Source organism: Vespa velutina, chromosome 9 (genome assembly GCF_912470025.1).
Source record: "Vespa velutina chromosome 9, iVesVel2.1, whole genome shotgun sequence".
NCBI classification, from domain to species: domain Eukaryota; kingdom Metazoa; phylum Arthropoda; class Insecta; order Hymenoptera; family Vespidae; genus Vespa; species Vespa velutina.
The window spans coordinates 1,619,822-1,644,436 of NC_062196.1; the positions used below are offsets into that span (position 1 = coordinate 1,619,822).

Here is a 24,615-nt window from a genome sequence, read left to right on the forward strand (position 1 = left end):
AAAAATCCTATCAGTATGTGTTACTAACGACCTTTCTCTTTTTTTTATAAAGATAAATCCCTTTTTTTATAATCATAACGATGCACGCATGTAGTTCGCATTTATATAATATGCGTTAAATCCAACGGAAGCGTTCAATTAAAAAGGTACTTATTACGAGCTTGGTCAATCGATTGATTTTCCTTCTTGAACAAATATAAAATACTCAGACTACACATAATTGATATAAGTATGAAAATGATTAATGATCTCTATAGTTCTTATGGGACATAAAATATAGAAGAACTCATATTATATTCCTTATTCAACACTTCTGAGTTAGAAATATCAGTGCGACGTTAATGAGTCCACTTTGTTTTGTCTACTTACTTGTATTTTATCCTTCCAACCTTCCTAATTATCTTGGCGAAGTAAACTTGAAAACCGGCCTTCGGTATCTTCGCCATAGCTAACATATACCTACATTATCGATATCTGAACAATTCTAACAAATGTAAAATAATAATAAACGTTTTCTGTAAGACATTAAATTTATCCATAATCTGAGAATAATATATCTTTCTAAATTCTATATTTTAACATTAATGTATATTTAATAAGAAAATATACTTATTGTTACTATTCGATCATTTATTTGCACTGCGTTTATTATTGCATTTAATATTTTTTTTTCTCCTACATATCTATAGATACCTATTTTGTAAAGAAATAGAAAGATAACAGAAAATTTCAGGAAATAAGTCCACCAATTTTAACTTGTCTAATCTACAAAATTTACCGTTATCCCATAGAGGTCTTTAAAAGAAACGTCAAAAAACGTTGTAAAGATACATAGGTATGCGAAGGCATTTATTCTACCGTGACAGATAAGGAAATACATCGAAATGAAGATGATTCGAAGGTCATCAAATAATATCGACATATCTTGTAAATGAGCCTTTGGATCGTTTTGAATGGAATGTTGCGCGAAGGAACATTATTTCAAATATGAATTTCATAATTTTAATTTCATCTATTTTTCGAGCATATGCACGAATCTACTTTTTTGATCATATAAAATAATGCATGAATTTTAATATTAAATATTTAGGTTCTCGTTAAAATAACTATTTAATCAGATCATTCAATGATTCATAAATTGGTTTGATAAAGAAAAGGAAAATGTTACCTAAGGTATTAAATTAAATATTAATTTAAAATATTCATTTTTCATTACCAAGGAAAATTCATTTCATACTTTCGATTATCTAGGAAAAAAGTTAAGATAACAACCCTCGGAGAAAAAAGACGCTATGATCGTTAGTGAGGGTGAATTTCATTGAAGTGACGATAAGATGGCGAAAGAAAGAAAGAAAGAGAAATGTAAGAAGAGGAAGGAAGGAAGGAAGAAAAGAACATTCCTGATATCCTTGGATACCAAGAAAATCCTTGGATATGATCGTGCCAGTGTAATATGTAACAAGTATTGAGCATGTAACGATCGGTACACGGTTTGTGCCCCCTTCCACTTGAAAGAGGAAAGATCAAGCCACGATTCTTCCTCGCGTACGCATACGCACGCGAACGAATGATCGAGTAAACGAGTAAGCGAGCGTCCTCTTCGTCTTCGCCCTCTCTCCATCTTTCTTTCTCTCTCTCCCGTATCCGTGTGTACGCTTAACGCACACGGCTAAGCCAATTGGAGAGCCAAGACTTGGCCAAGTCTTTATAAGTAGGAGCCATCCGAGTCCTCAGGACTTACTCCCTCTCGAGGAACGTACCACGATCGGCGACCGATTTTGCAGAATAGTTTCTCAAAAGACGTCGTTCGTATAAGAGTAGCCCTCGACTGTTCCAACAAAGAGAGAGAGGGAGAGAAAGAGAGAGAGGGAGAAAGAGAGAAAAAGGGTGGAAGAGAAAGAGTGTTCTTGTCGTTTGTTACTCCTGTTGTTTCTGCTTGGAAATGAAGAAGGAAATTTATTCCGAAGATCGAATAATCTAAAGGAAAGCTATAGAGATTACGGAAGATGCAGAAGAAGTCTATAGATCGTCGTTGAAGGAGTTAGGATCTATATTCTCTAAGAGTATCTTCCCTTTCAATAAGGTAAGTACTTTCAGTGATTTATCGATCAATTTAGTTAGTTTTCCAAACGACTTTTTCGAACACCATGTTGAAAGATTATAGTAAGGGTCGGAGTTAATCGATCGTTAAAATTAATTTATGAATCGTTTATTACACAAACAATCGTTAGTATCATAAATTCAACTATGTTCTCTTTGTTGTTTTCTATCAGTTTTGTTTTGTGTTATGCGAGTCATAAATCTTCCTTCCTCGATCACACGCAGCGCGTTTTATATGTTTCGAATTTAATGAGAACATTTCGCAACGGTATCGAATCTTTAATTAATCTATCGAAAGAATTCGAGAATGTCTATCATAAATCTTTTATTAATATTTTTTTCTTTTATAACTCTTTCTAGACCTCGTGAATTTCTTTTTTTTTTTTTTATTACCTTCTTGAGAATATTAGATTCTTAAACTCGACACGAATGCAAATTGCTTTCCCGTAAAGTATTGGAATTCGTCAGTGATTGCATGGACTATCGAATGTTTCGTGACCATTTCCGGCGTAGATTTCCTCTAACGCCTTGACATTTTGAAAACTCTTAAATAACTCGATCGCATAACAACTACGAAGTAAGAGGAACATCTATTCTCTGCGGAAGATCGAAACTTGCTCAATGGAAGTTGCATCAATCTTAAATGCACATCCCGTTTTCTCTATCGGTGAACGTTATGCGTGAATGATTCAGACCGAAATACAAACAACAATCAGTGGACGCGAATCTTTAACAATTTTACATCCAGTGTATGAAAGAAAATAATACACAAAAAGAAATCATTTAGTGTCTTCGATATGTCACTCTTGGTATCTATTTGAAACATTCCGAAATTGGGAAACAAAATTTCTTTTGTCAAATATATAAGGATGCAAAATTAGCATAATTTCGAACGTCCGGGGACACCTAATGGATTTAGGAAAACCCACGAACGTGTACTGTTGGCCAGCTGATTATGATGCAACGAATAATCGAAGTTCGAGGACTCGACGTCTATAATTAAATCGGACGATGCTTCATCGATCCTTGCTTTTCATTCATCTCTCGCGCCAATTACACAACTATGACGTCGATCTACAGTGACGAGGGTCCACACAGGTTCGTTTTTGTTTTTTTTATCCATTCCAAATCAATCGTGATTCCTGAACCATAATCGTCATGATCTCATTTACGTGGGAAATTAAAAAAATAAAGGAACAGACGAGTAACGTCAATGACCTGTCGATCAGAAGAAGAGGAGAAAAAAATAAAAAAGAGCAATGAAACTTAGTCGTCGTTGACCCATTGAAAATTGTTTCCGCAATGATCACGAAACATAGATCGATGTCATTCGACAAGCTAGAGGATGATCACGTAACCGTTTCACCTCGTTACAAGGCGGGATTACGAATTTGACAAGGTGTCCGTGACTCAAACGTGCCAAGCCGAAAAATTCGCAGTCCAATCTGTGATTCCTGTCACACCCGTACGACCGAAAACTGAATGTTATCGAGTCTGTATTTGGATCGAATGCGATTCGAATGCTTCGCTCGAAACAAACCGATCGATCGATCTTGGCATTGAACTACGCGAGAGAAACGCCGATTCCACTTATACATATATACATTTATGCCCGTCCTCGACATTGTCTCGTCACGATCATTCTGAGAGCATTTTGTGATCCATAAATGGCAGCGTCCTTAAGCCCAGTGGCGTCAACCATACTACCTTAGTTTTCATTTTTAATTGAAATTTTCCTGATTTTTAACTTCTACATAAGATTCGAATGTTTTCAATTTGTGAAAAGAATTATATGATATATTGAACAATTAAATATTTTTTACTTTCGAATAGGCCAATCTTGCATCATTACGATTATTTCCCCATTAATTTCTCTGTAATAATATTTATTAATAGATAAATCTTAGAAAGGATAATTTGCTAGTAATAAAACAAAAGTAATTCTTAGAAGAAATTATATCTAAGTATTAGACACATGTTCAAAAAAAAACCACAACTTCGACGCCACTGTTTAAAGTATTTGCTAAGAAACGAAACAACCGGCAAAACAATGTCATGAGGCGCTGAGATACATTATGTACGAGGACTGGACACACGTGAAACTTTTTCGGCCCTTTTTAGTCAGCACCTCGTGAGTACTAAGAACAGAACGAACATACTACGAAAAATTTATACAAACGAGATTCAGGATGCTTTCTACGTGCATCTCACGGTACTACAATTAGCATGAATTATCTTGTGGTTGACCATGAAGAAGTAATATTTTTCATTTAATCGTGGATCATTATATTTCCTATTTTAGTCATCATCGAAGAAATCATTGTTAAAGGTTCAAAAAAGTGAAGAAAAATTGATGTACGAACGCAGGAACAGATATGGTACATACATGAAAACGATCCTTCCGAACGTCCTTCCAACGATAATCGATTCTCGCAAGCATTCGTTTAAAATACGGCCGAATATGGCGCGAACTTTGAAATATCAGTTGGCACGTGCCCAATCTTCGTATTACTAACATTTATCCACCATTCTTGGCTTTCTCATTTTCCATTGAAAATTGTCGACGAGGTCAACGATGAAGGACGAAGAAGAAGAAGGAATAGAGAGATCCTTGAACCCTCACCGGTTGGCGCGGTGAGACCTGTACGAAGACGCGTATGATGAAGAATACATGGTTAATGCGGCGTAGCGTGATTGTGGTGGAAGAGAACCTGAAAACGGAAAGGAAAAAAGGACTTGGAAAAAGGAAAAGATCGATTCGTCTGTTGCTGGTGGTTGCAAAGATAGTAGCAAGTGAATAGAAAGAGAGCTCACGAGAGCAGGCACTTTCCAAGTATCCCTTTAATTGCAATCCACTGAGAATGTAAATATTCTTGGATGAAACATTGATTCTTCTCTGAAAAAATTGGTGAATGAGCTATAGATAAGATATTTTTCTTCGCAGTGGTGCCGAAATAACAGTTCTAAATATATCAGGACAATAAGATTGTTTCGAACGATTAAAAATTTTCCACTCATTTACATTTGACTTGTAAAGTATTTTCCGGAAATTTTTATAATACTTATTTACTGTGTTATTAATTTTAACGTCATTAATTCATGTCTATTAACCATTAAAATCGTCGATTTCAGAATATTTTTAAAATTACTCTTTACGTATTTCAATATTTAGATATCATGACCTGATTTTGTTAAATCTAATCACATCGTATGCAATTGTTACGACTTATAATAAATAATTTTAATGAGAATCGGATCAAATATCGTTTCGAAATTACCTAAATCTTGAAGTCGTCGAACTCTGATTGAGGATATTACTGAGTATCGAATAAAGACAAGAAAAAGAAAATAAATTCGACCGTAAATACGTATATTAGATTCTTTCAACAAGTTAGCTTCAATCTGACGCCATTGTCAACAAGAACAGGAGAGATACATTCACGATGGAAAGATTCATAAATGAAAACGATGGAGAGGGAGAAGAAACGACCTTGCAACTTTCAACGGCAAGGCTGCGCTTATGGCAGTGTACTTGCCATCATAACAATCTTAGGTTCACTGTACCGAGTTGCATCGTGTGCAATACGATACCAACCTAGTGGATTCGCATCGTCATGTAGCATCAGGTAGTCTTGATAGATCTCAATTAGATTATAAGCGCAAACGCAAGTCTGATCCTACATATCCTCACATACTTTCGCATCCCTATCTTTGATCTATTGCAATTTCGATCAGACATTCTGTATGCATATATATATATATATATATATATATATATATATATATGTATATATATATATATATATGTATATATGTATATATGTATATATATATATATATATATATATATATGTATATATGTATATATGTATATATATATATATATATATATGTATATATATATATATATGTATATGTATATATGTATGTATGTATGTATATTGACTTAAAAAAAATCAATTTGATTGAGTTTTTCATCAATTTTTCTTTCTTTTTAATTCTTACACGTTTCACTGTGGCTAGATTCAATCTTCGATCCAAGTAAATTCGATCATGTCGATCCAAGGATTTATTATCGAGGATCTACTATCTAACATCAGATTGATCGATACCTTCAAATAGTTATCAACTCAATTTGGATATTAATTTTGTAAGGTTTTAATTAAATTAGAAATATTTAATGGAAGATTTTGTTTTTAATACGGCCTAAAATTATTTATAAATTAGGCCGCACTGTTTTAATCGTATTTTTCTTGTGGAATTCTATTGAGAAATTATATAAATAATGCGAATAACGGTGTGTGATTTCGGATAATATTTCCATACGATCGTAACACCGTACCGGTTTTGGTTGTTTTCCTGGTACATAGTTGTCCAAATTCGTAGAAGAACATTTCAATTTTTCACGAAGGCTTTCTCATTTTCTTTCGTGCGAAATGTTAAAGCGAAAAATCGATGCAGTTGTTTATAAATGGGAACTTCTTGAAACATGCTCAATCAATCGTTATATTGATTTTTACCATCGATACGTGGAAAATTCCAATAATCGCTTGTAATTCGAGGTCGAACGTATCGAACGTTAAGATTTTTTTTTCTTTCTCTTTTTCTCTTCATCCAAAGTTTGTCACATTATTTTCTTTTTTTTTCTGACTCTAACTAATATCAAAGCTTTCGATGAGAGACATACACATCTTCCCACCTGCGATTATCGTGAAATCAAAGCAACTCGTATATGGAACTTTCCTTTACAAAAATGATGATTATAAAAATAATCGTACCGTCCTTGACGTTTCGATTTAAAAAATATCTACCTATATATACCGAAAAAGGCATTTAAATTTGTCTCCATTGATGGTGGGTGACATTGGTGGCTTAGGAAATTAGAAAAATTCTGTATCCTGTGAGTAATCGTTCATAAAAATCTTTAGCAACGAATTAGCATTCTCGCTTGGTGGTATGAGAATTGACTAAAAGTTAGGAAGTCTTTGAAGGGTACGGGCATATTATAATTGTTTCAAATGATAGTAATACCAGTTCTTTTTTATGAGTCAATGACTTCGCTTGTAAGAAACATGATGAAGGATCGTATGACGTTAATTAAATCATTCGAATAATCATGGTCCGGTAGAAGCCGAATTTCTTTCTCTCCTTCCAGCAGAACGAACTTCCTTTTGGTAGGTTCACGAAAGTAGAAAATCATGGGTTGCAAGCGACCAAGAAGCATACAATTATCGATAATAATTGCGAGGTAAAACGATGCTTCGAGCACCGTTGCAAATAATGTACGTAGTACCATTTTCGTCCCTTTCGAGGAGAGAAGAAATCAGAAATAAGAATTACTTCCTAGAGGAGTGCATTCCGAAAAAATTCGAAGCTAAGATCATTTGAAATCTTCACCAGCATTTCTTCCGCATTTATCCTTTATGACTTTCTTTCTTTTTCTAATTCATTCGTACGTATGAAAATTATACTCAATCGATATGATAATAAACATTGATAAAACAGGAACTAAATAATTAGGTAACGACCATTATTATTTAAAGAAAAAGAAATTTTTTTATTTACCTTTCGTATCAGTTATTCTGCATGGAATCTTTTCAAAGTGTTCAGAAAAACGAAGGTTTCTTCGGAAAATCGAAGAATAAGGAACAAAAATAAAGACTTGTCGGTCGGTCGAGTAAATTGCACGAGAAGAGTTGAGATGCGAGAAGCATGTCGTCCTTGAGACGTTTCGAGACCACTTCGGGTTCTTTCGATCGCAACGGCAGGTGGTAGACCTGTCTGAATCGGTTTATAAATAAGTCGTGTAATGCTTTCATGACTTGTCATTACTCGCTCACGCGGTCATGGTGTACAATCCTAGTCTTGTGTATCCAATTACACCATATTTATAAATTTCGTATGGTCTTATACTTATTATTATTAATAATAGTTTTATCCTTATAGTATTTAAAAAAAATTATATCGAAACATTTTTTTAGCTTAGCATTAAAATATTAAAGATATCGCAAGATACCATAGTGAGATCATGTTATCGAATAAGCAAATTGGTAACCGTTTCATCGAAATATCGACCTACATTACGAGGAGCCGTGCGATTTGGGTGAAGTACCATCCTACTCTTGAATGAAACATTCTGCGTCGCGAAGACCACAGACCCGTTGATACAATCTCCGTCTCTTGAATACAAATCGAGATTATCCCAGGCGAATTATGCTCTCGATTCACGGACACGATCTCGTAAATAACCTCAGAGAATTTTCCTAGTATGCGGTAACATGCATTGTTCCTTGCAAATAGAATGCACAATGTCGAAACTAATTTTTTGTTTTATTTAAATTCGAAAATTTGAAACACAGTTTTATAAAATTATGAATTAAATAATTAAATATAGTTATAACGATATTTGTGATCATAAATGAAATAAAAACGTAAGAACACGAAGGATCTTAAAATAAGATAGCTATATAATCGTTGGATCCTTTTTGCGTTCAATCCAGTAGTCATGAATGGTAATTTGCAATCGTCGTTGCAGCTCGTGTCATTGACTCGGAACTAGACAACTTGCTAAACCTGTATTCTCTATCCTTTTATCCCAGGAAAATTAGTCATCCGATAAAAAAAAAATTTTAAGAATTCTGAATAAATTCATCAATGAAAATGATATTATGATATTGAATACTTCAACGATTACGTTATCGAACTTCGTCTCCTTTCACTAAAGTAATACTTCAAGAAAACGTAAATCCGCATTCTTAAGTTATGCCTTTATTCATAACAATTTTTTTTCGATCTTATTTCATAACTTTCGCTTTAAAGTCTTGCGTTAGTATCTTTCATAACATATCATCATCTTTTTTGCAAAAAAAAGAAGAATTCGCATTTGAAGTATGTAGACAGGATTGTAAAGGAAAAAGGAGAAATTCCAATGTTTTCTTTTCGACTCTCATCGAATAGAATCGTCAAACGAAGTATTAGTAGTTGAGAATTAGCATTGACATTGAACCTCCAAGACGCCGGTAATGTCGTTGGAACCTTGGGATCCTCTCTCTTACTCGAGTATGTTACAGGAAACACCGTTGAATTTGCATTCTCGGATTACGTCAGCATGCTCCCACGATCTCTGAGTTCGTTCCTTCATCCCAATCTTAAGATAGAATCACAAGAGAATGAGGTTGCATGGTCTTCTTTCTTTCGAGTCCTCTTCCTTTTAACCGGCTCCTCTTTCACTCTCTTTCTCGTATTGCACGGTCGTTCCACCCTCATTCCTCGTAGCCTCGATTGATAAATTGATCTTCATCACGAATATAATAAGTTAACAATAAGGTCGACCTAAGTAATACAATTACTCAAAGCTTTCGATCGATATTATTTCATTTTATTTTATTTTTTCTTTTCGTAATACCTTAAAGAATCCAGAATTGTATAATAAAAACATTAGACATTTTGTTTTATTCGAGCGATTTAAAGATTGTTAGATAGAACGGACATTGCGATAGAAAGGAAAAGATTAAAGCGAGCTTTTAGATACTCATTTATTCGAAACATGGTTTACAGAGATAGATGCAATCGCTTTCCTGCATACCATAGAGAGGAAACAATAATTTCTAAATATTCCATTTATACAGTAGCGTTCTCCTATTACATAAGAAAGTATAGCTAAAAAGAGCATAGAATCTAAAACCGGTTTACGATATAACTACTTTTCCAATATCACGGTTACATTGAAAATAAGTTCTATGCCAAATAACAAAGACAATTTTATGAAAGATTTTTCCCAAGAAACGCTCGCGAAAGTAAACAAAAATGCAAACATTAGTGTGAAATTAAAACCGATTCTATACTCTACAATTATGTTATATCAGACTTCTAGAAAAGAAAAATTTTTTTTTGTATCTGACGAAGAGATCTTAATTAAGATAAATGAAGCTTTTAAACTTAAAAAAAAAATATATATATATATAATATACGGCAATAAGCCTTCTCGGTTACATCTTTAATAATTTTCTTCTATCTGCAACATTTTTACATTTCTATTTTAATATCTAATTTGAAAATAAAACATAAACTTGATACTCGTTCGTTAGAAAATGAATATATTATTTTCATTTAAAGGATCACATCAATTCGTATTACACAGGCAATATAGTAGATCATGATGGTTACAATTCGTTAAGAGAGATGCTGCCAGAACTTCTCTCGTCCCTTCTTTGCTATAGTGGACCGTATTTATGGCAGTAGATCGAGTGCACTTGGTTGCATCTCCTGCGGCAACTAGTCCCATTGGCGGCGGCCTAGGGAGACGGAGAACAAATTGCATCCTACGGATTCAGAACTGCTAACTGATATGTCATAGTTAATTTCACTTGGATCAAATGAAAGAAAGAAAAACCACAGGGATTCTCTGATTTACTATTCTCTCTGATTCTATATTATCGCTATATTATAGTATGTCCAAGACACACGAAATTTTATAACTTCAATCTTGGATCTGTTCAAATAAAAAATCTCATTTATATGAAAAATAATATTCGATTATCATCTCTCATAAAATGACTCCGTTAAAATAAAAAAAAATCTCTATTTAAATAATTGAAAAATTTAATCGGTGGAATAAACAGAGATATAATGTCTTATTTGCACTTATATCTTTTCTCTTAAAATTAGCCTCAATCGCACGAACGTATTATACATCATCAAATTATTTATTCTTATATATGATCAAAGAATGTTAAAGACGAAGTTGGTGGTCCAAAAGGAACATTTAGATCGCCGCCAATGACGTTACCCGCCAATGTGGCATGCCTCTTCTTTCTCTCGTTGTACCAATGCAGATCGTGGATCAAGAAGGAAATACAAGGGTGGTGGTGAACCATTCCTGTGACTTCCATCTCGATAACCAACAGGAATTGCGGACTCGGAGTCCACGCGCAGGATATCGGTGTTGATACTTGCATCGGAATAAAGTTTGTGCTTGCTAAAGGTACTCCTGCCGATCGCAGCAGGAATTTCGGAGAAACGCTCATTAACAAGATCGAGAGATCATTAAGAGCGTGATCAAATCTCGTTGAGATTTGTCTCGAGGCTAAGTAATAAAAAATTTTCTTGTTAATGAATTTGAATTGATGATATTTCGATCAGACGAAGAACATCTTACCTGATAGGTAAGACGAAACTTGATCTTTAAAAGATCATCGAACAAGTCTTTACAGTATTCAAACTGAATATTTCTCTGTGACGTTCCTCTACCTTAAATTTATAATTTGTATTAAGTGGGAGCGTCCGGAAATCATCACGAGAACGCCCAATAGGTATATGTATAACTGTACACGTAGATAATGCCAATGATTTATTCAAATGGTTATTTGACGATCGCGCACGCGGACCATCGTGTACACTTCAAAATACGAGACATGAAATCATTTACTGAGATTATCACTTCGAAACTGAATCGTGATTCAGCCGATCAGCACGGTAGATGATATGCGAGAGAATTATTCCGGCAACTTGCAAGGTCATGCGAATCAACAGTTAGAATCCCTCGACTGGTAATGTCTTTTAGCGAAAGAGAGAAGCTTCTTTCTCTTGGAGTTGTGCCAATCGGAACGTAGGAGTAACTGTACATATGCTTATCGTTAGCGTTCTTTATGCAAAATTCTTATTTAAGGAAATTCTTACCTTGTGTTCTAGAAAAAGAGTTGACCAGACGAATGACTCGCATGTCACGTCCGAACCTTTCAGTTTAACAGTACTTCGACTGCACAATAACGTTTTTCGCATGATCTTCCATTCGAAAAAAAATAATCAGTTTCTTATTTTTTTTTGTTTTAGGTTCGATCTTATTGGAATAATGTGGACGAAACGGCAAATTCTGCATATTTTGATAGCCCTGATCTTGGCATTTGCAGAAGCAGGTGAGATATTGGCCATATCGTTAATATCGTTCTCTTTTGAGTAGACTTCGAGTTTACTTCGAGAAACAATTTATGAATCGCCCTACACACATAAATCAATCTTTTAGCATCATTATATTATTATCTTCCTAATGTATTATCTCATAGATTTAACGCCCTCTAAATGAAAAAACATTAAGACCTCTTCTTCGTGCATGTAAATTGTTTTAAACGAGGCGTTAAAATATTCTCTGAACTTCGATGAATTTAAATTGTAATACGTTTTCGGCCTGAACCTTTAATCACTGGATCCATATTAAGGGCTCTTATTTCACTATTACGAAGAAGAAGACTCGTTCGTTAAGTACCTATGGGCCAATTACGGCCCTGGATGGGTTACACGTGAAATGGGTGCTGAATGCAAACGAGCTTTCCTATTATTTTTGCCTTTACTCGTCTCGATCACCACTGTTGTTGTTCTTACTCTTGCCGTCAAACTGGTTCCATCCGAGATGCACAATCTTGAATGTATAGCGAAGTCGTGAAAAATATACTTCGTATCCTGCATAGTTACGAAGCTACTGAATACAAGAAAGGTGCCAACGTGTCATGTTGATTCTATTTGATCTATTCCCGCAAAACATAGATTCTGAGTTCTTAATAAAATTTCCAAAATAATCATAGTCCTGTTTTTTTTATTACATTTGTAAAATTAAGAACTGACGATCTTATGTGTATATAACATGAATTATCTGAAAATTAAAAATGTTATTTAAGTAGCTCTGGATTTCTATAAATAATCGAACTTTAAATAAAAAATTGTTTGAAGAAAGAAAGATATTAAAAATGTAATTAAATTGGATATGATATCAAAATATAAGTGTTTTGTTTCAGAACACTATGAGATTTATGAAGATCAATATAGAAAAAGTGATATCCCTTTCACCTGTTCCGAGGAAGGCTATCATCCTGATCCACACGACTGCAGAGTTTTCTACAGATGCGTCGATCAAGGCAATGGTGGTCCTTTGACAATCTTTAAGTTCGAATGTGGAATTGACACAGTATTTTCCAGAGAAAAAGGAAATATATGCATTCATCCAAATGATAGTGAACGACCAGAATGTGGTGGATTTGAGAATGAAATAGATTCTGATATTCAAAATCTCAGTATGGATTCATACCCATCTTATTCTACGTCCACAACAACCATTAAAATCACGGATAGTACACATATAGCTACAACAACCACTACAACAGAGGCTACAACAACTACCCAAGATTGGACGACTACGAGAAGATCTGATATTAGTACCGAATTTTCAACAACTACACAGCCATCAACATCTGAATCAAATCAAAATGAGACGATTGGTCTAGGAGGAGTACAATGTACTACTGATGGATTTTTATCTGATTTACAAGACTGTAGAAAATTTTATAGATGTGTAGACGAAGGTGCTGGAATATTACGAAAATATGAGTTTACTTGTGGAGTAGGAACTGTTTGGGATCCGAAGATCGAAGGATGCAACCATGCTTGGGCAGTTACGAGAGATGACTGCCGACAACTCCAAGAAAATGGCAATACAGATAGCGGACAATGGAATGGCGATATAGGAGCTAATGGGGGACAATGGAATGGAGATACAGGAGAAAATGGAGGACAATGGAATGGTAATACAGGAAGTTGGAATGGTGACAGTGGTACATCAAGTAATGATAATAAACCTGATAATTCGGGAATTCCAGAAACACCAGGTACTCCTGGTACTCCTGGAACAGCTGGCACCCCTGGCTCTCCTGGAACATCAGGAACTCCTGGAACAGCTGGCACTCCTGGTTCCACTGGAATACTAGAAACTCCTGGATCTCCTGGAACACCCGGAACACCAGGTACACCTGAAACAGCTGGCAGTCCTGGTTCCACTGGAACACCAGGTACTTCTGGATCTCCTGGAATACCCGGAACACCAGGTACTCCTGGAACAGCTGGCAGTCCTGGCTCTCCTGGAACATCAGGTACTCCTGGAACAGCTGGCACTCCTGGTACCCCTGGAACAGCAGGCACTCCCGGTTCCACTGGAACACCAGGTACTCCTGGAACAGCTGGCCGTCCTGGTTCCCCTGGAACACCAGGTACTCCTGGATCCCCTGGAACAACAGGAACACCAGGTACTCCTGGAACGCCTGGAACAACAGGTACTCCAGGAACACCAGGCATAGCTGGAATACATGGATACCCTGGTTCTCCTGGATCATCTGGCATCCCTGGCTCTCCTGGAACATCAGGTACTCCAGGAACAGCTGGCACTCCAGGTACCCCTGGAACACCAGGAACTCCTGGAACAGCTGGCACTCCCGGTTCCACTGGAACACCAGGTACTCCTGGATCTTCTGGAACACCCGGAACACCAGGTACTCCTGGAACAGCTGGCCGTCCTGGTTCCCCTGGAACACCAGGTACTCCTGGATCCCCTGGAACAATAGGAACACCAGGTACTCCTGGAACGCCTGGAACAACAGGTACTCCAGGAACACCAGGCATAGCTGGAATACCTGGCTACCCTGGATCTCCTGGATCATCTGGCATCCCTGGCTCTCCTGGAACATCAGGTACTCCAGGAACAGCTGGCACTCCTGGTACCCCTGGAACACCAGGAACTCCTGGAACAGCTGGCACTCCCGGTTCCACTGGAACACCAGGTACTCCTGGATCTTCTGGAACACCCGGAACACCAGGTACTCCTGGAACAGCTGGCCGTCCTGGTTCCCCTGGAACACCAGGTACTCCTGGATCCCCTGGAACAATAGGAACACCAGGTACTCCTGGAACGCCTGGAACAACAGGTACTCCAGGAACACCAGGCATAGCTGGAATACCTGGCTACCCTGGATCTCCTGGATCATCTGGCATCCCTGGCTCTCCTGGAACATCAGGTACTCCAGGAACAGCTGGCACTCCTGGTACCCCTGGAACACCAGGAACTCCTGGAACAGCTGGCACTCCCGGTTCCACTGGAACACCAGGTACTCCTGGATCTTCTGGAACACCCGGAACACCAGGTACTCCTGGAACAGCTGGCCGTCCTGGTTCCCCTGGAACACCAGGTACTCCTGGATCCCCTGGAACAATAGGAACACCAGGTACTCCTGGAACGCCTGGAACAACAGGTACTCCAGGAACACCAGGCATAGCTGGAATACCTGGCTACCCTGGATCTCCTGGATCATCTGGCATCCCTGGCTCTCCTGGAACATCAGGTACTCCTGGAACAGCTGGCACTCCCGGTACTCCTGGAACAGCTGGAACTCCTGGTACCCCTGGAACACCAGGAACTCCTGGAACAGCAGGCACTCCCGGTTCCACTGGAACACCAGGTACTCCTGGATCTCCTGAAACACCAGGTACTCCTGGATCTCCTGAAACAGCCGGAACACCAGGTACTCCTGGATCTCCTGGAACACCCGGAACACCAGGTACTCCTGGATCTCCTGGAACACCCGGAACACCAGGTACTCCTGGAACAGCTGGCAGTCCTGGTTCCCCTGGAACACCAGGTACTCCTGGATCTTCTGGAACACCAGGTCTACCTGGTACATCTGACATTCCTGGAACCACAGTTATTCCTGGTAGTTCAGACATATCTGGAAGTCCTGTTACTTCAGAAACTCCGAGCAGCACTGATACGTCAGATACCCCTATTATACCGAGTACTTCAGGTATATGCATCGAAGAGGGATTCTTCCCTGATCCAAAGAATTGTCGTAAATTTTATCGATGTGTAAAAGATAGCAATGAATTCATAAAATATGATTTTGAATGTGGTGTTGGAACAGTTTGGGATTCCACTATACAAAGTTGCAATCATGAGTACAATGTACCGAATTGTACAAGTAATGCTGAAGTGGATTTAACAACACCTGATACTTCTGTCAATGAAATAGACTCTTCTACTCCTTTAAGTTCAAGTGAACAGCAACAAGTAGGCACATCCAGGCCAACTCAAGGCACAACACTAGCTAGTACTTCAGTGTCATACCTTCCCCCTGAAACGACTACGACGTTTACAAGACCAGAAGATTCGGCAACATCGGCAGCAACTGACAGACCTGGTACTTCTGGAACTCTACGTCCTCCCGGTCCAATTTCTCCTGGAATAACTGGAGCACCAGGTAGTGATGGTATACCTGGCACAACTGGAACTGATGGGACTCCTGGAACATCAGGTACTCCTGGAACAGCTGGCACTCCTGGTTCCCCTGGAACAGCTGGCACTCCTGGTTCCACTGGAACACCAGGAACCCCTGGAACAGCTGGCAGTCCTGGTTCTCCTGGAATACCAGGTACTCCTGGAACCCCTGGAACAACAGGAACACCAGGTACTCCTGGCATAGTTGGAACACCTAGCTCTCCTGGTACACCAGGAACACCAGGCATGGCTGAAATACCTGGCTACCCTGGTTCTCCTGGATCATCTGGCACTCCTGGTTCCTCTGGAACAGTTGGCACTCCTGGTTTCCCTGGAACACCAGGTACTCCTGGATCTTCTGGAACACCAGGTCTACCTGGTACATCTGACATTCCTGGAACCACAATTATTCCTGGTAGTTCAGACATATCTGGAAGTCCTGTTACTTCAGAAACTCCGAGCAGCACTGATACGTCAGATACCCCTATTATACCGAGTACTCCAGGTATATGCATCGAAGAGGGATTCTTCCCTGATCCAAAGAATTGTCGTAAATTCTATAGATGTGTAAAAGATAGCAATGAATTCATAAAATATGATTTTGAATGTGGTGTTGGAACAGTTTGGGATTCCACTATACAAAGTTGCAATCATGAGTACAATGTACCGAATTGTACAAGTAATGCTGAAGTAGATTTAACAACACCTGATTCTTCTGTCAATGAAATAGACTTTTCTACTCCTTTAAGTTCAAGTGAACACCAACAAGTAGACACATCTAGGCCTACTCAAGGCACAACACTAACTAGTACTTCAGTGTCATACCTTCCCCCGGAAACGACTACGACGTTTACAAGACCAGAAGATTCGGCAACATCGACAGCAACTGACAGACCTGTTATTTCTGGAACTCCAGGACTTACCGGACCCATCTCTCCTGGATCACCTGCTTCACCTGGATCACCTGGCATTCCTGGATCATTTGGTACTCCTGCATCACCTGGAACTCCTGGCTCACCTGGATTACCTGGTACTCCTGGAATACCTGGCACTCCAGGGAGCCCAGGTTCACCTGGTACACCCGGTAGTGTTGAATCCTCTGGCAGCCTGGGAACCCCTGGTACGCCTGGAACCCCTGGTACACCTGGAACACCAGGCGCACCTGGATCACCTGGTACTCCTGGAACACCTAGTACTCCTGGTACGTCTGATATTCCTGGAACCTCAGTTATTCCTGGTAGTTCAGACATATCTGGAAGTCCTGTTACTTCAGAAACTCCAAGCAGCAATGATACGTCGGATATCCCTAATATACCGAGTACTCCAGGTATATGCATCGAAGAGGGATTCTTCCCTGATCCAAAGAATTGTCGTAAATTTTATCGATGTGTAAAAGATAGCAATGAATTCATAAAATATGATTTTGAGTGCGGTGTTGGAACTGTTTGGGATTCCACGATACAAAGTTGTAATCATGACTACAACGTACCAAATTGTACAAGTAATGCTGAAGGGGATTTAACATCACCTGATTCTTCTGTCAATGAAATAGACTCTTCTACTCCTTTAAATTCAAGTGAACAGCAACAAGTAAGCACATCCAGGCCTACTCAAGGCACAACACTAGCTAGTACTTTAGTGTCATACCTTCCCCCGGAAACGACTACAGAAGGCTCGACTACGACGTTTACAAGACCAGAAGATTCGGCAACATCGACAGCAACTGACAAACCTGGTATTTCTGGAACTCCAGGCCCTACCGGACCCATCTCTCCTGGATCACCTGGTTCACCTGGATCACCTGGTATTCCTGGCTCACCTGGAATCCCTGGTACTCCTGGAATACCTGGCATTCCAGGAAGCCCAGCTTCACCTGGTACACCCGGTAGTGTTGAATCCTCTGGCAGCCCGGGAACATCTGGTACGCCTGGAACCCCTGGTACGCCTGGAACCCCTGGTACGCCTGGAACCCCTGGTACACCTGGAACACCAGGCTCACCTGGATCACCTGGTACTCCTGGAACACCTAGTACTCCTGGTACATCTGATATTCCTGGAACCTCAGTTATTCCTGGTAGTTCAGACATATCTGGAAGTCCTGTTACTTCAGAAACTCCGAGCAGCACTGATACGTCAGATACCCCTATTATACCGAGTACTCCAGGTATATGCATCGAAGAGGGATTCTTCCCTGATCCAAAGAATTGTCGTAAATTTTATCGATGTGTAAAAGATAGCAATGAATTCATAAAATATGATTTTGAGTGCGGTGTTGGAACTGTTTGGGATTCCACGATACAAAGTTGTAATCATGACTACAACGTACCAAATTGTACAAGTAATGCTGAAGGGGATTTAACATCACCTGACTCTTCTGTCAATGAAATAGACTCTTCTACTCCTTTAAGTTCAAGTGAACAGCAACAAGTAAGCACATCCAGGCCTACTCAAGGCACAACACTAGCTAGTACTTCAGTGTCATACCTTCCCCCGGAAACGACAACAGATGTCTCGACTACGACGTTTACAAAACCAGAAGATTCGGCAACATCGACAGCAACTGACACACCTGGTATTTCTGGAACTCCAGGTCCTACCGGACCAATCTCTCCTGGATCACCTGGTTCACCTGGATCACCTGGTATTCCTGGATCGCTTGGTACTCCTTCATCACCTGGAACTCCTGGCTCACCTGGATTACCTGGTACTCCTGGAATACCTGGCACTCCAGGAAGCCCAGGTTCACCTGGTACACCCGGTAATGTTGAATCCTCTGGCAGCCCGGGAACATCTGGTACGCCTGGAACCCCTGGTACGCCTGGAACCCCTGGTACACCTGGAACACCAGGCTCACCTGGATCACCTGGTACTCCTGGAATACCTAGTACTCCTGGTACGTCTGATATTCCTGGAACCTCAGTTATTCCTGGTAGTTCAGACATATCTGGAAGTCCTGTTACTTCAGAAACTCCAAGCAGCAATGATACGTCGGATATCCCTATTATACCGAGTACTCCAGGTATATGCATCGAAGAGGGATTCTTCCCTGATCCAAAGAATTGTCGTAAATTTTATCGATGTGTAAAAGATAGCAATGAATTCATAAAATATGATTTTGAGTGCGGTGTTGGAACTGTTTGGGATTCCACGATACAAAGTTGTAATCATGACTACAACGTACCAAATTGTACAAGTAATGCTGAAGGGGATTTAACATCACCTGATTCTTCTGTCAATGAAATAGACTCTTCTACTCCTTTAAGTTCAAGTGAACAGCAACAAGTAAACACATCCAGGCCTACTCAAGGCACAACACTAGCTAGTACTTCAGTGTCATACCTTCCCCCGGAAACGACAACAGAAGGCTCGACTACGCCGTTTACAAAACCAGAAGATTCGGCAACATCGACAGCAACTGACACACCTGGTATTTCTGGAACTCCAGGTCCTACCGGACCAATCTCTCCTGGATCACCTGGTTCACCTGGATCACCTGGTATTCCTGGATCACTTGGTACTCCTGCATCACCTGGAACTCCTGGCTCACCTGGATTACCTGGTACTCCTGGAATACCTGGCACTCCAGGAAGTCCAGGTTCACCTGGTACACCCGGTAGTGTTGAATCCTCTGGCAGCCCGGGAACCCCTGGTACGCCTGGAACCCCTGGTACACCTGGAACACCAGGCTCACCTGGATCACCTGGTATTCCTGGAATACCTGGTACTCCTGGTACATCTGACATTCCTGGAACCTCAGTTATTCCTGGTAGTTCAGACATATCTGGAAGTCCTGTTACTTCAGAAACTCCAAGCAGCAATGATACGTCGGATATCCCTATTATATCGATTACTCCAGGTGTATGCATTGAAGAGGGTTTCTTCCCCGATCCAAAGAATTGTCGTAAATTTTATCGATGTGCAAAAGATAGCAATGAATTCATAAAATATGATTTTGAGTGTGGTGTTGGAACTGTTTGGGATTCCACGATACAAAGTTGTAATCATGACTACAACGTACCAAATTGTACAAGTAATGCTGAAGGGGATTTAACATCACCTGACTCTTCTGTCAATGAAATAGACTCTTCTACTCCTTTAAGTTCAAGTGAACAGCAACAAGTAAACACATCCAGGCCTACTCAAGGCACAACACTAGCTAGTACTTCAGTGTCATACCTTCCCCCGGAAACGACAACAGATGTCTCAACTACGACGTTTACAAAACCAGAAGATTCGGCAACATCGACAGCAACTGACACACCTGGTATTTCTGGAACTCTAGGTCCTACTGGACCCATCTCTCCTGGATCACCTGGTGCTCCTGGTACTTTGGAAACCCCTAGCAACTCTGTCACTCCAGATTCCACAGTTATTACAAGTAATTCAGATCTATGTAATAAAGAAGGATTCTTCTCTGATCCTGGTAGTTGCCAGAAATTCTATCGATGTGTAAAAGAAGGCAATACATTCATGAAATATGTATTTGAATGTGCCATTGGTACTGTTTGGGATTCCCGCATACAAAGTTGTAATTACGATTACAACGTACCAAATTGTAGGAGTAACGCTGGTGTCGACATGACAACACCCGATTCTTCTATCAATGAAATAGATTCTATTAATGGTTCAAGTACAAATGGACAGTCTGAAGTAAGTACTAGTAAACCTATGGAAAGTACAACATCTTCAATCTTTAGTTCTACTACAATAACAACTACTACTAATCATGAGGCACAATCTATGATTCCAACAACAATTATATCTACATCTTATTTACCACCATCAATTTCTGAAATAATTAGTAGTACACAAATGACTTCTAGTACTAAACCTCCCGAAGTTACATCACAAATAACATCAGCCTCATACTTACCTCCTATCAGTACTATGCAGTCAAATGACGTTGGTCAATCTACAACTATATCACAACAGATAAGTACTACTCCATCAAGTACTGGCCAAGTAGGAACGTCGGATTGTAATACAGAAAGTTTCATCCCAAACCCTAATGATTGCAAGAAGTTTTATCGATGTGTCAGTCATCAATCCGGATTTGTAAGATATGAATTTCAGTGCGGTCCTGGTACTGCTTGGGACCAAAGTATACAAACATGTAATTATATTGAACAAGTCAGTTCCTGCATGATAAATAATAATGAAATAGTAGGAGAACAAGGTTCTACCTCAACTACTAATTCTAGTAAAACACCTGCAACTATTAATGAAAAACCTGGACAGACTACAATAAAACCCTCCTCAACTTATATACCAACAACTTCTGACATGAATGAAGTTCAGTTTACATCTACTAAGTCTGAAAATATGCAGTTACTTGCAGGATCAACTACTGAAAGTATGTCGTCTTCTAAACCGCCATATCCAATTTCATCTTCCCCGTCTGAATCGACAGTTTCATCTTCTGAATCAAACACAGAATCATCTAATATGGTCAAACCGCCCTGCACGACATCCGAAATTAATAATACAATAGTTTGTAATGAAGAAGGATTTTATCCGCATCCAATGTACTGTGAAAAATTCTATCGTTGCGTTAACAATGGAAAAGGATTTAACGTCTATCACTTTAATTGTCCACCGAGTACTATATTCGATCCCAGTATAAGCGCATGTAATTATCCGGAATCAGTCTATCCAGCAAGAGATTGTACTACATTAGCAGCAGAGCCAAGTTCATCTGGTAATGATATTATAACACAATCTACGACAATATCAGAAGCAACAGAAGAATCTTCGTCCACTGAGAGTTCAACAACGCAAATTAATACCGAAATGTCTACAGGAACTACAACATCAATGGTAGAATTTACAACCACGGGAATTTCAACAGAAATGACATCGATGACATCGGAACAAACAACTTCCGGGGAAATTACATCCATGTCCAGTACTGAATCATTTACTCCAACAGTGACCGAAAGATTAACAGAACCAACATTAAGTTCCACTGAACAAACGACAGAATCAACAAGTTTCACTGAACAAACGACAGAATCAACAACAAGTTCCATTGAACAAACAACAGAATCAACTGTAAGTTCCACTGAACAAACAACAGAATCAACTGTAAGTTTCACTGAACAAACAACAGAATCAACTAGTTCCACTGAACAAACAACAGAATCAACTGTAAGTTCCACTGAACAAACAACAGAATCAACTAGTTCCACTGAACAAACGACTGAATCAACAGTAAGTTCCACTGAACAAACAACAGAATCAATTGTAAGTTCTACTGAAAAAACAACAGAATCAACTAGTTCAACTGAACAAACAACAGAATCAACTATAAGTTCCACTGAACAAACAACAGAATCAACTAGTTCCACTGAACAAACGACTGAATCTACAGTAAGTTCCACTGAACAAACAACAGAATCAACTGTAAGTTCCACTGAAAAAACAACAGAATCAACTAGTTCAACTGAACAAACAACAGAATCAACTATAAGTTCCACTGAACAAACAACAGAATCAACTAGTTCCACTGAACAAACGACTGAATCAACAGTAAGTTCCACTGAACAAACAACAGAATTAACAGAAGAATCGTCTATGAGTTCTACGCAATCAGAAGCACTTGCTAGTGAATCAACAACGGAACAATTTACTACAGAATCTCAAAAACAGTCAACAACTGAATATCAAGAACAATCAACGACTGATAGTTCAGAACAATCTACTACAGAATCTCAAGAACCATCCACCACAGAATCTCAAGAGTCGATTACACAGATACAAGAGGGATCTACTACGGAATCAGATGAATCGACTTCTACAACCAAAGAACCTTCGATGGTGACACCTTGTCCTATTGGAAATTTAACTGATGAACAAATAACTCTTATTTGTCCCACAGGATTCCGTAAACATCCGCGATATTGTAATTTGTTCTACCAATGTACCATTGAAGGTAATATGGAAATCAAGATTCTCGTTTTAAGTTGTCCCGAAAATACTATCTTCGACGAGCAAAAAATTCAATGTCTTCCTGAAAATGAAACCAATCAAGGTTGTACGGGTCTTCGTGCCAATGCTAGATTTTACAGAAAGTTAGAAGAAAATTCTATAACACCAGTACGTATTAAAGTCATAAAATGAAATAAATTCATCATTTCATTAATAGATTATTAATTTAACACATTCTTATTTCAGGTGAAAGTCTCATCGCAACCTTTATGTCCTGACATTGGACATTATCCATATCGGCAGGGTTGCAGCAACACATTTTATAAATGCAAACGAGACAGTAGAGATAATTTGCAAGGATATTTTTATAAATGTCCTGCGAACTTCATTTATTGGTCGGTTTCTAGAAGATGTGAACGTGCTACTCGTCTACCTATGTGCACACATTTAGCATACAGGAAGAATGATTTTTGGGACAGTCGATGGCAATTACCAGTCGAAGACATCAATCTTTCCGCGAGAGCATTGCGTCTCTTTTGAGTCATTAGCTAATGATACACTACTTTCGTAAATTTCCAAGAACAGTATAAATCTCTCAGGTTACATGCAAAACTTGTCATCAGGAAACATTATACAAGTCTTGCACGTAGAAGTGAATGAGACGATTAATCGGATTTTGTCAACATGGCTGCCGAAGATATAACATTTGACAGATCTTCGATAGCCATCTTGAAACGATTTACGTTCGTTCCAGCTTCTACAATGAAACTGATAATATTTTTCTATTATAATCAGTTTCATTTAGAGTAGTTAGTTTAAATAATTACTAATTATCATCGATCATAATTCATATCATCGTGCCGTACAATCTTTGTTGACGACAATATTAAATATTTTTGACAAGAGATCATAAGCGATAATTGGGGTTTTGGTTGCGGGACTTGTATGCAATACACGACTGTATTTAATAGTATAGTAAATCATATGTATATTTATTAAGCTGATAATTAGTTTAAATAGTATTGATAGAAGTTCACGGAAAGATTCTCAGGAAATGTCTTCGTTGTGGAGTGATCTATACTCTTAAAACGGGAATAACATTTTTGAAGCGACTGAATTTATATGTTTGAAATGTAAAAAAAAAAAGAGAAAGAGAGATCTTCATAAGAAACAAAATTGAACATTTCAATCAATTTCTATATTTACCTTGTACATAACTATGTTTTCGTACTTCTAATTCAATATATCATTATAAGTAATATAGACACATAGTATACAAATATTTTAGTAAATATGTATACATGATTTTCGCGTGTTTATATACGATCTCTACCTAAACGACTATAAATAAAATGTGAGTTTTTCAATGTAATGTGTATCTTATTTTCCTGAGATATAGTCGTTTAAGAAAAAAATTTACTACATAAAGATATTGCCATTTTTTAATTCGAATAGAAAATATCACCTACAATTTTAACTACAGACTTACACTGCTAGATGGC

General features: G+C 38.5%; 1 protein-coding gene and 1 long non-coding RNA gene across 4 annotated transcripts; one reads left to right on the forward strand and one right to left on the reverse strand.

Annotated features, from left to right (window-relative positions):
* The first annotated feature begins 1,767 nt into the window (after positions 1 to 1,767).
* Positions 1,768 to 24,485, forward strand: LOC124951463 (mucin-12-like). 2 transcript variants are annotated; one of them, XM_047499894.1, is made up of 5 exons: positions 1,769 to 2,083; positions 11,932 to 12,014; positions 12,888 to 13,670; positions 13,746 to 23,281; positions 23,360 to 24,485. In XM_047499894.1, the coding sequence occupies exons 2-5, from the start codon at positions 11,951 to 11,953 to the stop codon at positions 23,651 to 23,653; spliced, it is 10,677 nt and encodes a 3,558-aa protein (XP_047355850.1). In that variant the 5' UTR covers positions 1,769 to 2,083; positions 11,932 to 11,950; the 3' UTR covers positions 23,654 to 24,485. The 2 variants fall into 2 exon arrangements, with proteins under 2 accessions (XP_047355848.1, XP_047355850.1); XM_047499892.1 differs by having other exon boundaries at positions 1,768 to 2,083; positions 12,888 to 23,281.
* On the reverse strand, positions 9,700 to 12,627 carry LOC124951466. 2 transcript variants are annotated; one of them, XR_007101613.1, is made up of 4 exons: positions 12,290 to 12,627; positions 11,779 to 12,096; positions 11,258 to 11,349; positions 9,700 to 11,185 (listed from the first exon to the last, which is right to left on the reverse strand). It is a non-coding gene; the product is annotated as an uncharacterized LOC124951466 (long non-coding RNA). The 2 variants fall into 2 exon arrangements; XR_007101612.1 differs by having other exon boundaries at positions 11,258 to 11,717.
* Positions 24,486 to 24,615: the final 130 nt, after the last annotated feature.

Excerpts from the sequence above, each read along its gene's own strand:
- LOC124951463 (XM_047499892.1), top strand. The coding sequence starts at position 11,951 with ATGTGGACGAAACGGCAAATTCTGCATATTTTGATAGCCCTGATCTTG. Across the intron at positions 12,015-12,887 it reads CTTGGCATTTGCAGAAGCAG|AACACTATGAGATTTATGAA; the intron begins GTGAGATATTGG and ends GTTTTGTTTCAG. Across the intron at positions 23,282-23,359 it reads AAGAAAATTCTATAACACCA|GTGAAAGTCTCATCGCAACC; the intron begins GTACGTATTAAA and ends TTCTTATTTCAG.